Here is a 24,438-nt window from a genome sequence, read left to right as displayed (position 1 = left end):
ATCTTTGTATCATCTGCAAACTTTGATATATTACACTTGGTCCCCTCCTCCAAATCGTTAATATAGATTGTAAAGAGTTGGGGACCCAGCACCGACCCCTGCGGAACACCACTGGCTACTGGTTGCCAGTCCGAGAATGTACCATTTATCCCAACTCTCTGCTTCCTGTTAGATAACCAATCCTCCACCCATGCCAGAATATTACCCCCAATCCAGTGATTCTTTATCTTGAGCAATAATCTTTTATGTGGCACCTTGTCGAATGCCTTCTGGAAGTCTAAATACACTACGTCCACTGGTTCCCCTTTATCCACTCTGTACGTTATATCCTCAAAGTTCATTAAGGGGGACATAAATTTGTCCTACCTTGTCTTGATTTGTTAGCAAAGACCTGAAGCAAGGGAGGAAGCAAGGGAGTAAACAAGTGACCTGGCACGTCTAGGTGCCAGTGCTTCATTGATTTGGAGGTCTTCGGGGTTACCAGAGTTGTGTGGGTGTGTCACTTAGGTGTACAAGTTTCCCTGAGATCAAGGGAGGTTAATAATCAATTGTTAATTCATGCCTTTGTTGGCTGACTTCTTTGATAATTGGCATTCACTCGGTAATTTGCACAGATCCTACTGAAAGGTTGGTAGTGTAAATACTAATAAAGTCTGAACCGGTTGATGCATGACAGTTGGCCAGCAAAATTTAGAGATCATTAACTTTTAGGCATAGACTGGGTGGCAAATCTCAGACACTTCCTTGACAAGGCGTTACGGTGAAGGATTAAGGATTCGTCTCGTGTCCCTGATGATTATGCGTGTCAGTGTATTAACCCAGTATTCTTGTAAACTCAGGTCCCAAAAGGTTGCTGTTCTAATCACTGCAATAATGAGGTCTACTTATGGCTCCCATTCTTCCAACTTTTGCTACTAAATAGAGTGATAGTATTTGGAATGGCATCATAAGGCCTATTTTGCTCAGCTCCACTATCTGTGCAGGCAAAGGATGATTGGAAAATTAGGCAGAGGCCTTAAGCATGTTTTGTGCCCAATTCCTTCTGCATATCTATTTTCCAGCCAGCTGCACTTTGTAGGATGCATACAAATAGATTTAAATGAATCCATAGCACAATTTCTTGGTATTCACACTAGTATTGTGCTTTTTGGCTGAAGAGCAATAAGAGCATGCTATGGCTGATCAATTTCACAACACTGTTTTATTTGAGAAAGTATAAAAAGTCATTAATGCCAACCATCTCGACCATAGTTTCCTGCTTCTCCTCTGCTACCTCCACTTACTCCTGTTCACCTGAGAGTCACTCAGTGCTATGTCCTTAAGTTCACTAACTGCAGCCTTTGAAAAGTGAATAGCTGCATTGATGTTTTTGGATGTTGACAAGTGGTGGAGGGGTTGTACAGATGGCTGCGTGGTGCTCTCTTGTCCTGATCCAGGCCTACAGTGACAGAAAAGGAACAAAAGTTAGAACGCTGGCTGCAAGAAATATGTTGTGTGTGATTATGTGTATAATTGAACAACTGTGTAGCAGTGAGTGTGAAAGGGGACAAGTGCAGATGGTATTACCCTGAGCCTGGGAGGAGGTGTGGCTGTACCTTCACCATCCCCTAGTGCCAGCCTACATTTATATGTAAGAATGTCCAAGATGACTATCTAAAGAAGTCAGGGCTTAAGAGTCCAGAAGCCATCTCCACTTTCACTGTTCCCTTGTATTAAGGAGTTTATTTTACTGGGTCACACTAATGGCATAAAGGCTGGCCACAAATAAACTTGGGCAGTACTTTGCTGTGGTAGAATGAGGCTGCACTACAGGAAAGTATGAGTTTCATCAGCACTGAATATTTATTAAGTTAGGTCTCCAGCTGAATTTTACAACTTTGGGCCCATAGCATACAGCTTGCCCACTTTAAATTGCCACAGCAGGAATCCTGTGACCAGCCCCAGAGGCTTCTTAAAGGGAGATTACTGTTTGAGTTGCTGTTAAAAGTGTTTAGTTTTTCATTAGTTGGTTTGCCATGTGTTTGCTATTTTTTCACGTTTAAATTTATTTTTAGGTCAATGCATCATTAGTCTTAGCTCCTTCTGCCATTTAAATAGCACCAAAATGGTGAGGATGGGAATTCTGAGAGTCCCATAGCATTGCACGATTTAAATAATGATGTGGAGATGCCGGTGATGGACTGGGGTTGACAATTGTAAACAATTTTACAACACCAAGTTATAGTCCAGCAATTTTATTTTAAATTCACAAGCTTTCGGAGATTTTCTCCTTCCTCAGGCAAATGTTTCAAGATCTCCTTGAAGCCTACGCATTTATACATATTGAACAATAATACATGGTGTTTACAGACTGCCCCTGCAACTGCCCGTTGCCAAGGCAATCACCGTGTTCAGACAGAGAGGTGTTACCTGCAGAACCTCCGAATACACATTCAACAAAAAAACAAACAGGGAAAAAAAACAGAGAAAAAAAAAACACAGAGAGAGGCAGAAACATCCGGAAGGCAGAGAGAGCCAGCAAATGACCCATTATATTAAAAACAGATAACATTTGTTCGCTGGTGGGGTAACGTGTAGCGTGACATGAACCCAAGATCCCGGTTGAGGCCGTCCTCATGGGTGCGGAACTTGGCTATCAATTTCTGCTCGACAATTTTGCGTTGTCGTGTGTCTCGAAGGCCGCCTTGGAGTACGCTTACCCGAAGGTCGGTGGATGAATGTCCATGACTGCTGAAGTGTTCCCCGACTGGGAGGGAACCCTCCTGTTTGGCGATTGTTCCGCGCAACAATCGCCAAACAGGAGGGTTCCCTCCCAGTCGGGGAACACTTCAGCAGTCATGGACATTCATCCACCGACCTTCGGGTAAGCGTACTCCAAGGCGGCCTTCGAGACACACGACAACGCAAAATTGTCGAGCAGAAATTGATAGCCAAGTTCCGCACCCATGAGGACGGCCTCAACCGGGATCTTGGGTTCATGTCACGCTACACGTTACCCCACCAGCGAACAAATGTTATCTGTTTTTAATATAATGGGTCATTTGCTGGCTCTCTCTGCCTTCCGGATGTTTCTGCCTCTCTCTGTGTTTTTTTTTTCTCTGTTTTTTTTCCCTGTTTGTTTTTTTGTTGAATGTGTATTCGGAGGTTCTGCAGGTAACACCTCTCTGTCTGAACACGGTGATTGCCTTGGCAACGGGCAGTTGCAGGGGCAGTCTGTAAACACCATGTATTATTGTTCAATATGTATAAATGCGTAGGCTTCAAGGAGATCTTGAAACATTTGCCTGAGGAAGGAGAAAATCTCCGAAAGCTTGTGAATTTAAAATAAAATTGCTGGACTATAACTTGGTGTTGTAAAATTGTTTACGATTTAAATAAGGAAGACAAGTTAATGAAGGGACAGCAATGGCAGGTGCCAACACATGAGGCATATATTTAGCACCTGTTATGTGATAGGGTTAGATGAAGAGGGGTGGGAGAAGGCTCTTGTGGAGCATAATTGTCGGCATAGACTGAATAGCCTGTTTCTGTACTGGAGACTCTATGTAGCTATGTTACTACCCAAATAACACATTTATAGCTCCCTCCACACCTACTTGCATAGGTCATCGGAGACCTTTCTTCGCAACCTCTACTTCACAAAAGAGGCTACAATAGAGCTGTACTATCTGCTGCAGAATGGCCTATAAACATCTGGAGGTAATGAGAAAGTTTGTATGAAGGAGCAATGTCAGTATGCATTACATTAAATGGTACCTTTCAAAAGATGCAAGAATCCCGAATGGTTTTTTATTCAATGTTTGATGGAGATGGGGGCTCAACCACTTGTGATTTAGGAATCACAATTCAATTAGATCATGGCTGATCTGTATATTAACTCCATCTACCCACCTTAGTTCCATATCCCTTTGATACAGATCAGCCATAATCTAACAATTACAGAACAGGCTTGAGAGACTGAATGGCTGAGTCCTGTTCTTATGTTTCTAATGCCCTACATAACAAAAATCTATCAATCTCAGTTTTGAAATTTTCAATTGACCTAGCCTCAACAGCTTTTTGGGGAAGAGAGTTCTAGATTTCCACTACCCTTTGTCTGAAGAAGTGCTTCCTGACATCACTCCTCAACAGCCTAGCTCTAATTTTAAGTTATGTCCTCTTGTTCTGGACTCCCCCACCAGAGGAAATAGTTTCCCTCTATCTACCTTATCAAATCTTTTAATCAACTTAAACAAACACCTCTTACTCTTCTATACTCAAGGGAATTCAAACAACTTTCTGCTCCCATTTATACTACCTACTGAGCCACCTAACTTAGTGTCATCAGCAAACTTAGATGAGGGGAGAGCCATATATCCAAGTCATTGATAAATATAGTGAAAAGCTGAGGCCCTAGTACAAATCCTTGGGGTCACCACTAGTCACATCCTGCCAAATGGAGTACATACCCACTATCCCTACTCTGTTTCCTACCTCCTAACCAATTCCCTACCCATGTCAATAGGTTGCCTCCAATTCCATGCACTTCCAATTTTGTGAACAGTCTCTTGTGTGGAACCTTATCAAACACCTTCTAGAAGTCCATATAAATAACATCCATATATAGTCCCTTATCTACCATGTTCATGACCTCCTCAACAAAATTCAACTAGGTTAGTTAGACATGACTTCCCCTCTACCAATCCATGCTGGCTCTCTCTGATCAGTTCATATTTGTTCAATTGTTCAGTTACTCTGTTCCTAATGACAGATTTTAGTAACTTTCTCTAACAGGCGTTGGACTAATCGGTCTATAATTTTTCTGGATTCTCTTTGCCACCAATCTTAAATAATGGAATGACATTGGCAATTTTTCAATCTGAGACAAAAATTTCTGAAGCAAGAGAATTTTGGAAGATCATGACAAAAGCATCTGCAATTTCCTCATCTACTTCTTTTAATACCCTGGGGTAGAAACCACCAGGTCCTGGAGACTTGGTTTTGTGCCTCCACATTGAGTTTGCCTGCCATTGCTTTTCACATGCTACTACCTCTTTTCCATCCACTCCCATACAGACTTTGGAAAGACTGAAATACTTTCAGCCTTTCTTAAAAAACAAAGCCCGACAATTTCACTTGGAATTCTTTGGTGTAACTGCTGGATGGAGGCTGAAAAATGGGTTACAACTCAGTTTTGCCAGCTTTCCACCCTGTGAAGAGCTGGCCACAAAATTCTGGTTGCGAAGGAGGGAAAGTGGGTGGCTCTTTAATTCACCTCCCCATGTTAAATGGATGTATCTGGGGAAAGTTTCTGGGCTTTGCCCACAGCAGGAGTCAGCAGTACTCATGCCAGCTCTCTTCCCACAGTGGCTCCACAAAAGGCCCTAAAACATTAGCAGCCAAAAGATTCTGGAAGGGATCAATTAGCTTATGAAAATCCTCCAATAGTTCCAATGGGAGCAGAAGATAAAGAAAATTCATTTCTTTGTTTGGCCCTTCCTTGGCCTCTCTTCTAATCTTGGAGTGGCATGGTGCCACTCTGATTTTCCAGGCTGATGTTGGAGTGGGTGCTACCGATACATTCTCATAGGGTCCAAGAATTTTATCTCCCTCTGTGATCACTTACCTTGCAGTGGCTGCTGCATCTCTTTAAATTTTCCCAGCAGCTTTACCAACGCATCATTCACACTTCCACGCCTGAGCACTGTGCACAGGGAGTGTATTTTAATTATTTAAATGAGGTAGCCTCACAAACTCAGCAATAATGGAACTCCTCACTCAAGGTATGTGTGCTGCAGTCCCATCACAACCCGTGATCAGAAAGAATAAAAAGGAACACTTTGTAAATGCTTACATTTACAATTTTAGTTACCTGATCAATTTTATAATCCTGTTTGGAATTTCTCCTTGGTCAAAGCTGCTAAAATTAAAAACTGAAAAGGAAGTTTTAGCAAGACTTATTAATATGCTCAGGTGTACTTTTTTTTTTGTTTAGTAAAAAAGAATCTTCAGTGGTACCCATAAGAAAAGGCACGAGGCACAACTACTGTTCATTCAGCTTGCTGCAAATTCCGTTAAGTTTTTGGCTCTGACTGTCTATTTATAAATTCCAAAAACACTGAAATGAATCACAGAATTCAGAGGAAATAACATGTTGCACAAAAGATTTTTAAAAAGCAACTTTAAAATACCCGCATGCAGATATTACATTTTATATAATAGCCATAATGCTAAATCACAGTTTCTTAACAAAATTTAAATTTGAATTATTAAATTCATATGCTCCTCTGGATAGCACCATCATAAAATTGATAGAAAGACAAAATTGAAGAAAACTTTATTCATCGTGTAGAAAAGGACAATGAAACATATTTTGTTTTAACAAAAAAATGGGCCAGTTTGCAGTTGGTTCTTTCATCATTTATCCCACAGGCTGATCTATAGAAGAACATTTTGAAAAGTTTATACAACAGAAAACTCACATTAAAAAGGGCTCTTCTTTTTTCAAGCACATAAATTACGCTTTCTCAGAGGAACAACCATGAGTGAAGACTTCTGTGGAAATAGTATGTGCATGTAGAAATACTGTAAGGTGCTGGCATTTCTTGAGGTTACAGAGATAAAATAAAGTCCTCTCATTATGTTAAAAAACTTTACAAGAAACAACAAAATGAATACTTTCGCTGTAAAAAAAATTAGACAATTTGCAAATTCACGGTTCTACAGAAAAATATTTGACTTCAAATTTACACTTTGGTAATAAATTATTTCATTATTACAATGTTCTGATGAAGTGCAAGTATTTTTAAACAGCACAGCATGAAAGTGGGCAGAACACAAAATATTTAATACATGAAAATATTTAGGTTTACAGTAAACTTTCTTTAACAAGCTATAGTAAAAAATGGGAACAAGGACTGTTTGTCAGAAACAGGCTTCATTTTAATTTCAAAAGCTAGCAAAGCCAGTTATCAATCAGACAACATTCATGGGTTGAATTTATAAGTTACATTGGAAATAGGTTCACATATGACCAAATCATTTTTTATAGTAAAGCCTATTCTGACAATCAACCATAAAGATTTATAAGGGAATAATCAAGTAATGATTTGGTAGCAGTGAAGAATGCCAGTTTCACTGCTACAATACATTTAATATTAACGTATTCTGTACTAACCATTACAATATTGAAGCACAAAACTCAATTTAGGTGATCATTTGTAGTACTTTTGAGGAAATAAAGATGAAATACTTTTTCTTAAGTGAATTCAAAGTATTTTAAGAATGCTTGATATTTAAATTGGATTGTGCAAAGCGATGCTGGATGTACTAACACATTGCAGTCATGTACCTTAATACACAATATCCACCGACAGATAATTCAATGCACAGTTCACAACTTCTAAAAAAAATTAAAGAATACATTGGGCTGAATCTGCACACTTGCTGTCTTCTCTTCAAATATTATGAAAACAGGCTCTGTTGTTACTAGTTTTAGTGTTCAGTTTTATCATTTGAAGAATCAATCTCTTGGCAAAACATTGTGCTTCAATACTCATGGCATGCAATGAACTGTACTGCCACGTTAATGACTTTTTAAAAAATCACTCGTTGAACAGAGACCATTTTCTGGTGAATCTCTCCCTTGAGCAGTGTAGCTTTTAGTAATGCCATATTGATTATGTTTTGATAATCCTGTCATTAAGAGAAGTGTACAATGAAACACTGATTCCACATGTATGAATTGGATAAACATCAATGAGCAGGTACGGGGTAACATCAATCTAACCATCCGATTCCACTGAGTCTGTCCTTGTTCTGAGGCACAATGTACATTGTCACAAATACCTTTTCACGGTTCTAGTGTGTTAGTCCTGAGCCCGCACTGCATTTATTATTCACAAATTCCAGATGGGCTGATGGCTTCGGAGATTAAAGTGTAATTCGAGCACAGTGATGTTTCAGTTTGCAGGGCAGCACTCCCTTGTTGAGTTGGTAAAACTCCACAAGCTGGATAAGATCAGTAAATTTGGTGTGACCCTCATCCAGGGAATAATATAATTCTCCATCTTCTTCTAGCTGCATTGATTACATATCAGTTATGAAACAGTTCCAATGAGGTTGTATGCATGCAGCACAGTCTCTATGCAATTACTCAACCCTGTTATTTTGTATCCTTACATACTTGTATTTCTGCAGTAACTTTAGTGAAACAATAATTACCACTGATGAAAGGACAAGGCCTTTTTTTGCACAAACTTGCATATAAACCACTTATTATAGAATTGTATACAGTCTCCACCATTTACACCGTCCACACTAATTATGGACTGCCATCTATATCGGGCAAATGGCGCTGACCATTTGTCATTACCATAGACGTCAATTACAAAAAAGTATTATGCGCGACATCTATTTCGTGCAGTTCAGCACTTACCGATTTAAAAGCTCTGCTGATTTCAGACAAAATCAGGTCTTCAGGCAGCTTCAATCAGCTGCCTCCCCTAGTTGCTAACAGTGCAAACAACTGATGGAGACTTCAGGCAGTTTCAATCAGCTGTTTGCGCTGTTAACAACTACAGGAGTTATTTCATTGCTACAACCTATTATGGTTTTACCGTCCACCGCATATAGCGGGAAAATTGCGTTAGCACGATATATGTTTTTATATTTCAGCATTAAACCCCTTTCAACAGTATTCAATTTCAGTTTTTTTTTCCAAACTCTGGTCTTTGTTGCCTATACAAGTGTCGTATGCGTGCAAAAGTATCAGAAGACTGCCATACAGGAGGACATCACGTTCACTACTAGATATTTATAGTTACAATTAATTATTCCAGGAATTATAAAAATGGATGATGTGATACTGTCAAAATCTTACACAGCTGCATTAACAGAAATACCCTTCCAATCACTTCCAATAAAAAAAAACAATTCTTAACATGACTGGTTCATACCAAATAAAAGGGACAAATAGTTATTTCATAAAATGTTTGGTAACACAGGCAGCTATGAATGAACAGTTCAGTTACTTCTCGGTCAGAATTTCCTCATTTGTGATACGATCTGGCAGGTTTCTACTAATCCCAAAGGAATATCTTTCCCTTGCCCTTCCCCCCAGCTGATTTTATTTTTTATAAAGAGTAATTTATTGTCCACAGCTATTGTAAGCTTTCTATGAATCTACCCGTTTTTCCTCTCTCTAGTTTTTGGCATATTTCTGATGCATAATTGGGGCAAGGAACTTTTGTGGCAGGAAAATCAAGGCGACATTTCTGAGGGTTTTCCATCAATAAATTTGCCCCTCTCCCACTCCACTCATTTCCTTGCACTGTTGGGCCCTTCCCACCTGCTGAGTTCCAAGTGCCCTCATGTACATATAAATGAAAAGTTTCATTAGCAATTTCTGCAGCTGGGAAATATTTTTGCAGCCACATTCTTCGTCCCACATGCCTTCAGCTTCTAGGCCCTAAGCTTTGCCTTTCTTTCACCCATTCTAGTTCTTCTCCTAAGTGCAATGAGTGCAGTATCATGACAGCTGGTTTGCTGCTCACGGTCTACAAAACGGTGTGGGACTGAGGTGGCTCTTCACTCAGAAATATAGAAAATAGAAGCAGGAGTAGGCCATTTGATCGTTCGAGCCTGCTCTGCCATTCAATATGATCATGGCTGCTCCTCTATCTCAATACCATATTCCCGCTCTCTCCCTATACCCCTTGATGCCTTTTGTGTCTAGAAATCTATCTAGCTCCTTCTTAAATATATTCAGTGACTTGGCCTCCACAGCCTTCTGTGGTAGAGAATTCCACAGGTTCACCACCCTGAGTGAAGAAACTTCTTATCTTAGTCCTAAATGTCCTACCCCATATCCTGAGACTGTGACCCCTTGTTCTGGAACCCCCAGCCAAGGGAAACATCCTCCCTGCAAACAGTCTGTCCAGCCCTGTCAGAATTTTATATGTTTCAATGAGATCCCCTCTCATTCTTCTAAACTCGAGTGAATACAGGCTGAGTCGACCCAATTTCTCCTCATACAACAGTCCTGCCATCCCAGGAATCAGTCTGGTGAACCTTCGCTGCACTCCCTCCATGGCAAGTATATCCTTTCTTAGGTAAGGAGACCAAAACTGCACAAAATACTCCAGGTGTGGTCTCACCAAGGTCTTATATAACTGCAGTAAGACATCCTTGCTCCTGTACTTAAATTCTCTTGCAATGAAGACCAGCATACCATTTGCCTTCCTAACTGCTTGCTGCACCTGCATGTTTACTTTCAGCTCATGGCAGCTTGCTCCCGGCAGGGAGCCAATGCTGGCAGTATCGATGAACCTCGTTTCTGGGCAGCCCGGTGTTGCTTCCCACTTTCCACTAGTGTGGTGCACCGGGGGGGAAGGACGGAGGCAGGAAGCCCATGTGTAACTATGACTCCAGACCACAATCAGGTGCAAATATTTTTCCACTAGCACAAAAACAACTCACTTCATCATGTGGAAATTCACCCCCAATGAGTACAGTTGAAACATTCAACTCTAGAAAAGCAGATTTTGGGGGAACTAAGGAGACTGGATTGGACAGGACAGCAAAGCACAGTTACAGGGGAAAATCATGAAAGTAAAGTGAATCCTGTTTAGAAATGTTACACACGCAGTGCAAAACTGATACCCTTTTTACCTAGTGTAGTGTAATGGAGGAAAAAGGATGATGATGTGGGTCAACAATGGAATTAATGTGAGAAATAAAGGCAAACAAAGAAATTGTTCCTGAAGTATAAAGCTACTTGTATCATGGTGGACGAAGATGAATACAAGAACAAAGTAAAGGAGCTTAAGAAACTAGTCAGCAGAGCTGAGGTAGAAAGTGGGGTTAGGATAGCAGAAAATATTAAAAGCAATGTCAGGCATTTCTATAAATATATTCACAACTACCAGGTAAAATGAAGTGGAGATGATGTGGAGATGCCGGTGATGGACTGGGGTTGACAATTGTAAACAATTTTACAACACCAAGTTATAGTCCAGCAATTTTATTTTAAATTCACAAGCTTTCGGAGGCTTCCTCCTTCGTCAGGTGAACGATGTGAAAATGAGGATTTCATTTTCACATCGTTCACCTGACGAAGGAGGAAGCCTCCGAAAGCTTGTGAATTTAAAATAAAATTGCTGGACTATAACTTGGTGTTGTAAAATTGTTTACAACAGGTAAAATGAAAACAGTGCGGCCATTGAAAGACCCTAAATATAGCATGATATCAACTGACATATACTAAATAAATTCTTCTTTTCAGTATTCATGGAACAGACCATGGGGAATCTCCCCAACACAAAATTGAATTTCTGGTGTGGGGGTGTGGTAGAAAAAATAAATAAAAATAGAAATTTAGGATATGGAGGTCACGGTTAAAGAAAGACAAGGCACCATACACGGATGAACTTCATACAAGGGTATTTAAAGAAGTGGCGTGCATAACTGGTCACGTCCTTTCCACTATCTTTATGGAGCTATTAGAAAGGACCAGTGCCCAAGGATAGGAAAATAGCTAACAGAACACCTACCTTTAAAAAGGAGCATAGGTACAACGTAGGGAAGGTTCCCTGAAAGAGTGGATAATAAAAACCTATATAGCAATGGTATGGTAGGAGTCAGTACACGTATATGGGAGGTAGATCTTGCCTGACAAGTTTAGTGGAGTTATTCAATGAAATGATGAACCCGTTGACAATGGAAATTCTATGGATGTGATATATTTAGAATTAATAAAGGCTTTTGAAACTGTGCCATAGAGATTATTAGCTCACAAGTCTGGAACAGGAAGCAAGCTTCTGCGGTGGATTGAAAATTGATTGAACTAGGGAAAGTAAAGGGTCGTTATGAATGCAAGTGCATTGACAGGACAAGGGGTCACTTGTGTGCTGGGGCCATTGCTGTTTGCAGTGTATATAAATGATCTGGAGCTGTGTAAGTTCCTGGATGACAAAAAATTTGGAGTTGGGGGTTCAAACAATAGCAAACAGGTAAACCAAACATAAAAGCAATTTGGATAGGTTGTGATGATGAGTGGAGAATAGGATTTAACGTGAACAAATGCAAAGTAAAGGGATGAGACAAGGAAAAATAGAGTGAATATAAACTAAATGGTTCTCAGCTACAGGTACAACACAGGAAAAGTATCTGAAGGTTTTGGTGGATAATCCAATGAAAACTACAGGGCAGTAAGGAAAACTTAACCAAAAATGCACATTAAAATGACAATTTTGTCATGTTGCAATCGTGTATTTTCAAGTACATGCCCATAATCTATTAAGCATAAACAATTACTACAGAATTTTTATTAACTACTTACCAGAACAATCTGAAAGTGTCTTATCTTCTGACAATGGCACAGTGACAAAACAAAACTTTTAGGATTACTTTGGCTGTCCCGCAGTAAGAACATCCTACATGGGGTGAAGAGAAACAAATCTGTATATACACATTAAGTTGTTTGCACACTAATGTTTAACTGAAACTTGGCTTTATTTATGGGGAAAAGGTATTACTAGATTGCAATTCCTTTTAAGTGATGAATTTTCCTTTTGTTAATGCAAAGCTCCTCATAACTCAAGATCTTTAATAACATATCAGATATGAAACAAGCCAACAACAAAGCTGCACTGCAAACACATGCACTTACTTGTACAATATGTTTAGAAGGGAGAGACATACATAATAACAGTAGTGCACTTTACTGAGGTAATAGTAGGTCTCAGCCATTAAAATTATATTGAAGCTCTCCCCACCTAACTCTTGACCTCTCAATTACCCTTCCTAGCCTCCATATTTGCCAACATTGTTAATAACTTGTAATTATGTAGTACCTTCAATATAGAAAAAATTCCAAAATGCTTCGCAGAAAAGAAATGGAGTGAGTGCCAAGCCTTTGCAGGAGGGTTAGGAGAAGTGACTGAAAGCTTCGCTAAATAGATATGGTTTGAGAAGGCTTGTAAAAATGGGAAGAGAGATAGAAAGGCAAAGTAGTATTTGGGGAGGAAGTACCAAAGAGTAGGACCAAGGTAGCTGAAGGCTCTGACACAAAATTGGAGTAAAGGAGGGGGTCAGGAAGTGAAAGAATGACAGACAGCTCAATGCTACGATTTTTCCTTTTCAAAACCACCATCATTGCCCCCTCCTCCAAAAAGGTCACCCTTGACCAGTCTACCCTCTCCAAGGTTCTTGAATGTGTTATCACTTCCCAACTCTGTGCCCATCTCCACACACTTCCTTGTTTTAATCTGTCCTTTCTAGTTTTTGCCTCGCTTACATCGAGGCCATCCTGATCAGTCATCAGTGTTCTTTTCTGTGACTACAACTGCTGTGAGTTATGCCTCCTGGTCTTCCTTGACTTCTCCTTGGTGTTTAACACAGTAAATTAAGTCAATCAACTCTCCTCTGTCATTCAGCTTCATGGGACTGCCCTTGTTCCAATGCAGCCACTGCATCTCCAACAATGGCTTTTCATCCCACCCCTACACAGTCACCACCTGAGTTCCACGAGGATATATTCTCAGTCTCCTCTTCGTCATTTACATGCTACCTCTGGTAACATCCATAGGCTCTGGGTCAGTTTCCATATATAGTGACAGCTACCTGCTGTACCTCTTCACAGCTTCCTTAAAACCTGTGTTGTCAGATTGCCTGTTTGCTATTATGTTGTGGATAAGTTAGAATTATCTCCAACCAAATACCAGGAAAAACAAAGCTGTTCGATTCAGCTTCGAACAAAGACTCTGCTCCCTCGCTACCGACTCCATTTCCTCCCTGGCTACTTGCTTAGGCTTAAACAGAAAGTGCAAAGCCTTGGCACTCTATTCAAATTGCCAGGGCTGAATTTTAACCCGATATTCTAGTCATCACCAAAACTGCTTACCGTGACAATTTTGCTGAAACACTAATCCACACTTGTGTCACCTCTAGACTCAATTTATCCTACATCCTAATTGCCAGCCTCTTGATCTTACTCTCCACAAACTGCAATGTCTGATGCCTGCATGATGCCTTACACTAAATCCTGCTTGCTTATCACCCCCAACCTCGTTAATCTGTCCCCAGCAGATCAAAATAAATCCTAATCCTCATCTACAAATCCCACCAAGGGCTTGCCCACACTATCTCGACATCCTCCTTCGATCTAACGTCTGTTCCAGTGCTCTCCGATACTCTGTGCGTAACCACCCCTCCCTCCACTCCACTACTAGTGACAGAGACTTCAGCTGTCTCAGCCATTTGTCTGGAACCTCCCTATACTCCTTTGTCTTTCTACTTTTAAAGCTGGAGAGAGAAGTGAATGACAAAGGAGTTTAGGGAGGAAGCTTCCTAAAAATCCATATCTTGATCCAAACCCTTGATCTTTCTTAACTCCTGAGAAAGACTTGGCATCTATTATTTTCCTCCTTTGTGTAGTGCCTTGAAATAACCTATGATAAAGGTTCTATATTAATGCAAATGTTGTTATAATGCTAATACAGTACAACACAAGTCTGTAGAAGATAGCAGCCATTCAGAGTTGTGCTTCCCTTGAGATCTTCACATAGTTCAAGAACAAAACTAAATTTAAGATTTGGTAATACAGTAGATTCGTTCACTATTCTTTCACTTCTGGGAACTAAGTTTCAATCCAGACCAGACTGATGGGATTCAAAGTCCTCTCTTTTCTGGCTGCCAGGTTCCTGTATGAAATGAATTTCATAGTCTAAGCCTAGCTCTTTATAGCTGAGTCCACAGCATAGAATGCTCACAATCTGGCTCATTAAGAAAGGGCTAGGAGACTTGGGTGGGAAGTGAAAGACATCCCATTGGTATGATTAGAGTACGGTTCTGATCCTGGTGTTAAGGCAGACTGTTGCAGCAGAATAAGGGTGTTTTATTCTGTTCCTGCTTTTTTTGCATTGGATGTGAGATTGTTTGATGCAGAGGCTGGGTAATCAAAATGGAAACACATTTCTTTCCTCAGCACTGAAATCCTTCACCTTGAGCGCAAAACCATTGGATGGTGTCTTTCCTATTGAGACACACAATATGGAAATATTTAAAGGAACAAAAAACATTAGGTACTGTTAATTCAGCTGAGCACAAGCTACCAATAGTTTTGATAATGCAGAGCTCTGCATTTTTTCTGTAGCTATTCTAAGCCACATATATTGTGGCATTATTTTAATGTCAACAGCAGCAAAGCATCCAATTTCTACAGAGAATACAGTAATGACCACTGTACATGAAATGTTAATGGTTAATATTTTTATTTTCTTTGTAGAGCCCAGAGGATAAATTTATTAGACAAATGTTTCAAACAACATACAGGAGCAGAGTCATACAGCAACAACAATTATGTGAACCCCATTAAAATGACTAGGCAGTCAGTGCATGAAAAATGTGAAACAAAATTTATGCCATCTTCTATTAAGGGACATACAAAAAATAAATGGTTTAGAAGTGGAAACCTCAATGACGACAAATTGGAAATAATTCAATTCATTACTTCAACACAATTGCAGTAATGGATTGATTTTGTTGGTAAAGACTATGTGGGAGGTTGAATCTCTCACAACCATATTAGCATTTAGCTTAACTATCTAAATTTTGAAGATTTAGCTTCAAAAAGGCATAAAGCCCAGTGGCAGCTCTACTGTCTAATAGAAGCTGTAAGTGAAAGCAACCACACATGTATCTAAAATAGAAATATTTGCGGGTTGCAAGATGACCATTTTTTCTCAATTCAAACTAGCTGGAAACACTTGCTGTTATAATTTTACAAGTATTAGCATTTGAAGTGAATTATGGAATCAATGCTCTGTCAAAAATAAAATTCCTTTAAAAATGATGCTTACCCATCCACAAGACCTTGTTGTTCTATTAGTTTTTGAGCTTCATCTCTGGAGATTCGGTGATGAAACCATAGCTGCATCCTGTGAATGGCTAAATTAAAAAGGCAAAGCAGAATTCCTAAAACATGGCATACCTAAATTATGTTATTTTTATACTAATTTCAAAATTTTTATACTGTCTCAAAAGTAATTTGTCCCATCATAACTACAATATAATTGGCAAAGGCATGAACATTTGAATTTCAGCAAATAGTCTTTAGTTCTGAAATACTGATCCATTGTTATCCATTCTTTTAAGAGCATCACCAAACATCTTTCATTTAAGATTAACTGGTACCAATAATTTATTTGCCTTATACAATATGATTTTTTAAAAGTCCAAAGTACATATTGAAACAACCTTGGCATGGAGTAGTACTCTGCGTCGTAGTTGTACTTCCATAAGCGTTCAAACGATGACAACTTCTCCTCTGTTTTTATAAGAATTTAAATTTTAAAATATCAATTTAATTCTTATTATCCATTATTAAACACATTTAATCTGAATTTTAAGTATAAATTGACTTGTATGCTATCCCTTTGTAAATGTTTCAATTTACCACAACAAACAGTGGAATCCTGTTAACGTTTGCTTAGAACAATTAAAATATGGTTTCCAAAAACCGTAACCTCCTGACACTAATCATTTATAGTGACCAGTGCAATTTGATTCTAATAATCACTTCAGTGGTAATTCCCCATTGTTGAAAGACAATTTCTTTAATTGTAGCATTGTTAATCGGCACAATTCAGCATGTGAACGGGTAATAACATTACTAATGAGCTGCTAAATATTCTTAACTGGTTAACTGCAAGGGATCCTGTGGATGACTTAGTTACTGCACGACTGAGCAAAGCTGCTCAATTTTCACCACCGATCAGCCGAACAGTACTCTACCCAAAATTCTGATTTTGGATTAAGATCAATGAAAGGAGCAAAATAAGAATACTCCCATTCTGAGCAGCATATTAGTGAGGAAAGGTTGAGGAGCAATTTAAGAAAGAATTAACTTGCATTTCTATAGTCAAAAAGCTATATAGATGCTGGAAATTTGAAAACAAGAACAGAAAAAACTGTAAATATTCAGCAGGTCAGGCAGTCCTGAGGAAGGGTCTCAGACTGAAGACGACAACTGACTGACTTCTGTTTTTGTTTTGCATTTATATAGTGCCTGATCACAGCTCTCAGAAATGTACCAAAGCACTTCACATACAATGAACGACTTTGAAGAGCAGACACTCTTTATGAGGCCTTTAAAGAGGAGATGGCTCGGGTTCAGTCTAGGTACACTCCCATGAGGGGGAAAGGTAGGGCAACCAAAGCCAGAGCTTCCTGGATGACAAAAGAGATAGAGTGTAAAATGAAGCAGAAAAAGGGGGCATATGACAGATGTCAAGTTGATAACTGAAGTGAGAACCAGGGTGAACAGAGAAAGCACAGAGAAGTGAAAAAGGAAATAAGAGGGGCAAAGAGTATGAGAATAGACTGGCAGCTAACAGAAGAGGGACTCCAAAAGTCTTCTATAAGCATAAAAATAATAACCGGGTAGTAATAAGAGGGGTGGGGCCGATTAGGGACCAAAAAGGAGATCTACGCATGGAGGCAGAGGGCATAGCTGAGGTACTAAATCAGTACTTTGCATCTGTCTTTACCAAGGATGAAGATGCTGCCAAAGTCACAGTAAAAGGAGATAGTTGAGATACTGGATGGGCTAAAAATTGATAAAGGAGGTACTAGAAAGGCTGGCTGTACTTAAAGTGGATAAGTCACCCGGTCTGGATGAGACGCATCCTAGATTGCTGAGGGAAGTAAGGGTGGAAATTGCAGAGGTGTTGGCCATAATCTTCCAATCCTCCTCAGATACTGGGGTGGTGCCAGAGGACTGGAGAATTGAAAATGTTACACCCTTGTTCAAAAGAGGGTGTAGGATAAACCTGGTAACTGTAGGCCAATCAGTTTAACCTCAGTGGTGGGGAAGCTTTTTGGAAACGATAATCCGGGACAAAATTGATAGCCATTTGGACAAGTGTGGATTAATAAAGGAAAGCCAGATGGATTTGTTAAAGGCAAATTGTGTTTAACTAACTTGATAGAATTTTTTGATGAGGTAACAGATAGGGTTGATGAGGGCAATGCGGGTGATGTGTATATGGACTTTCAAAAGGCGTTTGATAAAGTGCCATATAATAGACTTGTCAGAAAAATTGAAGCCCATGGAATAAAAGGGCCAGTGGCAACATGGATACGAAATTGGCTAAGTGACAGCAAACAGAGAGTAGTGATGAACAGTAGTTTTTCGGACTGGGGGAAGGCATACAGTGGTGTTCCCCAGGGGTCGACACTAGGACCACTTCTTTTTTTGATAAGTATTAATGATTTGGATGTATTTCAAAATTTGCAGATGACACAAAACTTGGAAGTGTAGTAAACAGTGAGAAAGATAGTAATAGACTTCAAGAGGACACAGACAGGCTGGTTGAATGGGCGGACACATGGCAGATGAAATTTAACGCAGAGAAGTGAGAAGTGAGAAGTGATACATTTTGGCAGGAAGAATGAGAAGTGGCAATATAAACTGAATAGTACAATTTTAAAGGGGGTGCAGGAACAGAAACACCTGGGGGTATAAGTGCACAAATCTTTGAAGGTGGCAGGACAGTTTGAGAAAGCGGTTAAAAAAGCATTTGGGATCCTGGGCTTTATAAATAGAATTGTAAACAATTTTACAACACCAAGTTATAGTCCAGCAATTTTATTTTAAATTCACAAGCTTTCGGAGGCTTCCTCCTTCGTCAGGTGAACGATGTGAAAATGAAATCCTCGAAATGAAATCGCATTTATAATTCACAGAACAATGCTTGGTGATTAAAGACAGTTTTTTCAACTGCCCGTTGCCAAGGCAATCAGTGTGCAGACAGACAGGTGTTACCTGCCAGGTCTCAGAATATACAAATCACCAAAAAAAACAACAAACAAAAAAAAAAGAGATAGAGAGGTAGAAACATAGAAAAGACAGCAATTGACCCGTTATATTAAAAACAGATAACATTTGTTCGCTGGTGGGGTAACGTGTAGCGTGACATGAACCCAAGATCCCGGTTGAGGCCGTCCTTATGGGTGCGGAACTTGGCTATCAATTTCTGCTCGACGATTTTGCGTTGTCGTGTGTCTCTAAGGCCGCCTTGGAGTACGCTTACCCGAAGGTCGGTGGATGAATGTCCATGACTGCTGAAGTGTTCCCCGACTGGGAGGGAACCCTCCTGTTTGGCGATTGTTGCGCGGTGTCCGTTCATCCGTTGTCGCAGCGTCTGCATGGTCTCGCCAATGTACCATGCTCTGGGGCATCCTTTCCTGCAACGTATGAGGTAGACAACGTTGGCCGAGTCACAGGAGTATGAACCATGCACCTGGTGGGTGGTGTCCTCTCGTGTGATGGTGGTATCTGTGTCGATGATCTGGCATGTCTTGCAGAGGTTACCGTGGCAGGGTTGTGTGGTGTCGTGGACGCTGTTCTCTTGAAAGCTAGGTAATTTGCTGCGAACGATGGTCTGTTTGAGGTTGGGTGGCTGTTTAAAGGCGAGTAGTGGAGGTGTGGGGATGGCCATAGCGAGGTGTTTGTCCTCATTGATGACATGTTGAAGGCTGCGGAGAACATGGCGTAGTTTCTCCGCTCCGGGGAAGTACTGGACGACAAAGGGTACTCTGTTGGTTGCGTCCCGTGTTAGTCTCCTGAGGAGGTCTATGCGATTTTTTGCTGTGGCCCGTCGGAACTGTCGATCGATGAGTCGAGCGTCATATCCCGTTCTTACTAGGGCGTCTTTCAGCGTCTGTAGGTGTCCATCGCGTTCCTCCTCGTCTGAGCAGACCCTGTGTATTCGCAGGGCCTGTCCATAGGGGATGGCCTCTTTGACGTGGTTAGGGTGGAAGCTGGAAAAGTGGAGCATCGTGAGGTTGTCCGTGGGCTTGCGGTAGAGTGAGGTGCTGAGGTGCCCGTCTTTGATGGCGATTCGTGTGTCCAAGAAAGAAACTGATTCTGAGGAGTAGTCCATGGTGAGCTTGATGGTGGGATGGAACTTGTTGATGTTATCGTGTAGTCTCTTTAGTGATTCCTTGCCGTGGGTCCATAGAAAGAAAATGTCGTCGATGTATCTGGTGTATAGTGTTGGTTGGAGGTCTTGTGCAGTGAAGAAGTCCTGCTCGAACTTGTGCATGAAAATGTTGGCGTATTGGGGTGCGAATTTGGTCCCCATGGCTGTTCCGTTTGTTTGGGTAAAGAACTGGTTATCGATAGAGGCAGAGAGTTCAAAAGCAAGGAAGTTATGTTGAACCTTTATAAAACACTGCCACAACTGGTGTATTGTGTCCAATTCTGGGCACCGCAATTTAGGAAGGAAGTGAAGGCCTTAGTAGGTGCAGAAAAGATTTACTAGAATGGTTCCAGGGATGAGGGACTTCAGTTACGTGGATGGACTGGAGAAGCTGGGGTTGTTCTCCTTAGAGCAGAGAAGGTTAAGAGGAGATTTGATAGAAGTGTTCAAAATTGTGAAGGATTTAGATAAAGGACGAGAAACTGTTCCCATTGGCAGAAAGGTCGAGAACCAGAGGACACAGATTTAAGGTGATTAGCAAAAGAACCAAAGGTGACATGATGAAAAATTTTATGCAGCGAGTAGTTATGATCTGGAATGTGCTGCTTGAAAGGGTGTTGGAAGCAGATTCAATCGTGGTTTTCAAAAAAGAACTGGACAAATACTTGAAGGTAAAAAAATGTGCAGGGCCACCGAGAAAGAGCAGGGGAATGGGACTGACTGGATTGTTTTTACAAAGAGCTGACATGAGCTTGATGGGATGAATGGACTCTTTCTGCACTGTAACCATTCTATGATTCTATGTGGGTGACCAATCAGCTGTTTAAATTGCTGGTGAATGCGAAGCAGTATTGCTTAGTAATATATTACATATTGTAGATCACGAAACAACAGTACTCATCAGGGATGGCTATCTTCTGATATACTGATCGGTCGATTATACAGATTCTCTGGGGGCTAATGGCCAAATCAATCACTATATACAGGATTCCATTGTACAGTTGGTAATTAAAATGTAGTTACAACTGATTAATTGTAGGAAAGGAGATTAACGGACAGAAATGGTGATAATTTCAAATTATTCTCAATTCTTTTCTGTATCACCAAGTTTAAAAAAAACTACAGCTTTTGTTGGCTGATGTTCAAGGCAATATTTTACCCGCCATGCTAGCCCCTCCTCAGCAGCAGCTGTAAGCGCTTCTGTGGGGTTTTCAATTACTCTTCCTTTGTGTCCAGAGAAGTCCATAGCTACCAGTGAATTTTCTGAGATACTCCTCTATGAAGACAAAATAAATTCTTTCAAAAATATATTTGATACAAACTTTAAAATAGAACAGTTTTTACAGTGAAAAAGTCTGCATATGTAATAATCATTCAGGAATCATTAATACAAGTCAAAATTCAAAACAACACAACTTCAAAACAAAATGGAAACATCAATCAGTCCGCAATTAAATATTCAGAGTACATTGGAAACAAAGCAAAACAAAAATTGTATCTCTACTGACAGTGAAAAAAACTGCAATAAAATAAAATATAGATTTCTTTACTGTAGTGTCATGATAAGAGTTTAATTTCCTCCATGGCAAGTTGTTAAACTGAATTCAATAATTCTGGTCATTTAGGTTCTCGAACTAGAACCAGAAAGATAGCTGCTGGATCGTCACAAGAACTGAATTATTAATGTTCCAGTGTCCTTCAGGGAAGGGAACCTGCAACCATTACCAATTCTGGCCTGCACTTGACTCCAGTCCAAAGCTACATGATTAACTCTTAATGCTTTTTTGAAGAGGCCTAGCAAGTCACTCAGATGTCAGGGCAACTAGGGATGGGCAATAAATGAGGCCTTACAAGCATTGCTCGCATCCCAAGAACAGTTTTAAAACAAGTATAGATTAAATAGAAGGCCATTGGCAAACTTAAATGGACAGTTGCATTGGGCACTTGTTAAGAAACTAAATATCAAGATTATGTTACAAAAATTGAAGTATAATAGAGCCTTTGTGACTCAATGACTCAATGCACTGCACGGCATGGTAATGAGCCATACAAACTAGGAAAGTTCCAGGTTTTATCACAGATCTGTGCTGAGTTAGCTGATGTTAACTGTGGTGGTGGCAGGATGCTAAAATTAGCCTCAGCACTCGGGCTAGGGAAGGGGCGAGGGAAAGCCATTCTATTTAGTAGGGGGAGAAAACTGGTAACTTGGTGGGCGGGGGGCAGGAAGAAAGAAAAAGATTAAAGCCTAATCATATTGGAATGCAAATGTGCAATACAACTAAATCAAGTGGACAAATGAATTCAAAACCCAGTAAGAAACTGGGGAAGGCTTGTGGAAGCAAGTTTTTATAAAAAGAGGAATTTCTACATTGCACTAAATGTAGGAATATTGCACAAATTCAATTCATCATATGTAATCCTCAGTGCTAAATATATTACACATATACATGGAGGATAATCTTGATTATACAAAATATCTTGGACTTCTACTTCATTCCATAGTATACAAATGAACAAAGGCCAAGTGGTGGATTAAAAAAAAAATGTACCTACTGGGATGATGCAATAGGGCTACATGAGAGCACTGATGCTCAGTATCATGAATAAGATGGTTGTTGGTTTGATCCCCACTCTGATCTAAGCTGCACCAAGTGGAGAGAAGGAGTGGAGGGTGCAGCATCCTGTGGGGGTGGGGAAGATAAAACTGGAAGGGATAGTCATGCTAGGATGGTGCCTAGCACCTCATATCCACTGACTACAGGGGACTCTTGACAGCAATCTGACACTCGCCTTTGCAACAAAAGAGGCATAAAAGCTAGGTGGATCTGAAGAACAATGGATAAACTTAGCATGACAAATTACATAAAAATTTAGTAAAAAAAATACCAATTATAGAAAACGTAAATAAAAACAATGTTGTTGCCTTCTTTAAGCCATATTGAAATATTCTTTTCCCAGAACAAGAGAAACTTAACTGTTGAAGTAAATTTGTGCTGGTCAGTTATTTGTCTATGCTCTCTATATCATTAATGTTACTAAAATGAAGCACAAGAGGATGTTTTATTTTAATATAAAAACAGTTGGCTCTCATAGTTGAACAGGACAGTGCTTTTGGCCACCATGCTTAATTTCTGATGACTTGAATGAAAATTTGACAAAGGAATACATTCATAGATGGTTACCTAATCAATGAGCTGCAGTATGAGTCTACAATTATCTGCTTGTTAGTTTTAAATTAAAGACATGTAAGAAAGAATATTCTGAATGCAGTTAGTTGTTTAACTGTAAGTGGAGTGGTTGATAAATCAAAGAGTGGTAAATTTGAAACAAAAAGAACCACTAGAATACCTATTGTAGTGTATATTATACCCTTGCTGAAAATGATTTTATGTTGATAAAAATATTACAAAGAAAGGCTTGGTATGGTTACTGGATGTGGCAATTGATCACTTACAAGTCAACAGCAACACTACTGAAGTTCACATTTGCCTACTTTTCTTGTAGTCCAAAACAATATACTGAGTTAACCTGGATTGGGCATTTTTTTGATTTAACCATTCCTATTATTACTTCTGTCACCTAATGTAAAATGCAATCTTTTCTGATTAATGTAAGCACAAACATCTAGTAATTTCAATTTAGTAAGCTTGGTGATGCACATGGGTCAGTTGTAAGGCAAGTTGTGCAATTAAGTATATTGATTAGAGTGGAACCACCATTATCTGTGATTTAATTACCTGATTTTCCAACTACTCAACAAAATTTGGTGGAAGCCTTGCTTGAGTTTTGCCTTATTGCATTGTAGACTGATGCCAATTTTCTCTTGTTTGACATAAACCAACCTCATAGCCCAAAAAAGCTTAAAATTTTGTTAATATTATTTGTATTGTGCTTGTCTTTGTTGTAAGCCAAGGGTAATGCTGTACCATATGTGAAAGTCCAAAATTTGGACACTCTTGAATTATCCATCAATTTCCATTATTCACCAGTGGATCCATTCCATTATAGCGGATCACAAGAATTTCCATCCTACCTGAATGTATGGTGATCAAGTTGTTTAAACAATTATTTTACCTCTTTTTTTATACTTATGCAGGAATTACTTAATAACACACATTCTTTTACAGCTGAGAGAGGAGGACAATCTGAACCAAGCATTACTGATAACCAGTGGTATGTCTGCGGCAAGGCACCATGATGTGTTAACACTACAGCTTCTTTACAAACACCTTAATCTAATGGAAGTTTCAAATAAGTGAATTAGCATAAGAAAACAAAGACCATCAGTTCTTCATCTTGACCACTTTGAATCTTTCTAGGCATTTTGAAACAATAGAAGTGAACAATCATGCAAGGTAATTTTTGCACGGATGAGATACAATATTAAATTTAGATGATTCATCTTTATGCATTTGAGTTTTTTTTCTAACAACTACAAAGTCATACTCTAACTTTCTACAGCTTTATATATTGA

At 39.6% G+C, this 24,438-nt stretch overlaps 1 protein-coding gene across 9 annotated transcripts in view; it reads right to left on the bottom strand.

Moving 5' to 3' along the window:
- Positions 1 to 1,182: 1,182 nt before the first annotated feature.
- The window catches only part of LOC137323640 (growth factor receptor-bound protein 14-like), a 248,495-nt gene continuing 225,239 nt past the window's right edge, over positions 1,183 to 24,438 (bottom strand). For 6 of the 9 annotated variants that reach the window (XM_067987363.1, XM_067987360.1, XM_067987361.1 and 3 more), the window contains 5 exons: positions 21,124 to 21,240; positions 16,237 to 16,306; positions 15,840 to 15,927; positions 12,320 to 12,413; positions 6,302 to 8,058 (listed from right to left, as the gene is read on the bottom strand). In XM_067987363.1, coding sequence (XP_067843464.1) covers positions 7,912 to 8,058; positions 12,320 to 12,413; positions 15,840 to 15,927; positions 16,237 to 16,306; positions 21,124 to 21,240 — 516 coding nt within the window. In that variant the 3' untranslated portion in view covers positions 6,302 to 7,911. Of the gene's footprint in view, positions 1,439 to 5,851; positions 5,913 to 6,301; positions 8,059 to 12,319; positions 12,414 to 15,839; positions 15,928 to 16,236; positions 16,307 to 21,123; positions 21,241 to 24,438 lie in introns of those variants that run through there. The other 3 variants (XM_067987366.1, XM_067987362.1, XM_067987364.1) reach the window with 3 other exon arrangements.

Source organism: Heptranchias perlo, chromosome 7, assembly GCF_035084215.1.
Source record: "Heptranchias perlo isolate sHepPer1 chromosome 7, sHepPer1.hap1, whole genome shotgun sequence".
In the NCBI taxonomy this organism is placed as follows: Eukaryota; Metazoa; Chordata; class Chondrichthyes; order Hexanchiformes; family Hexanchidae; genus Heptranchias; species Heptranchias perlo.
This window is presented reverse-complemented; position numbering and strand designations above follow the sequence as displayed.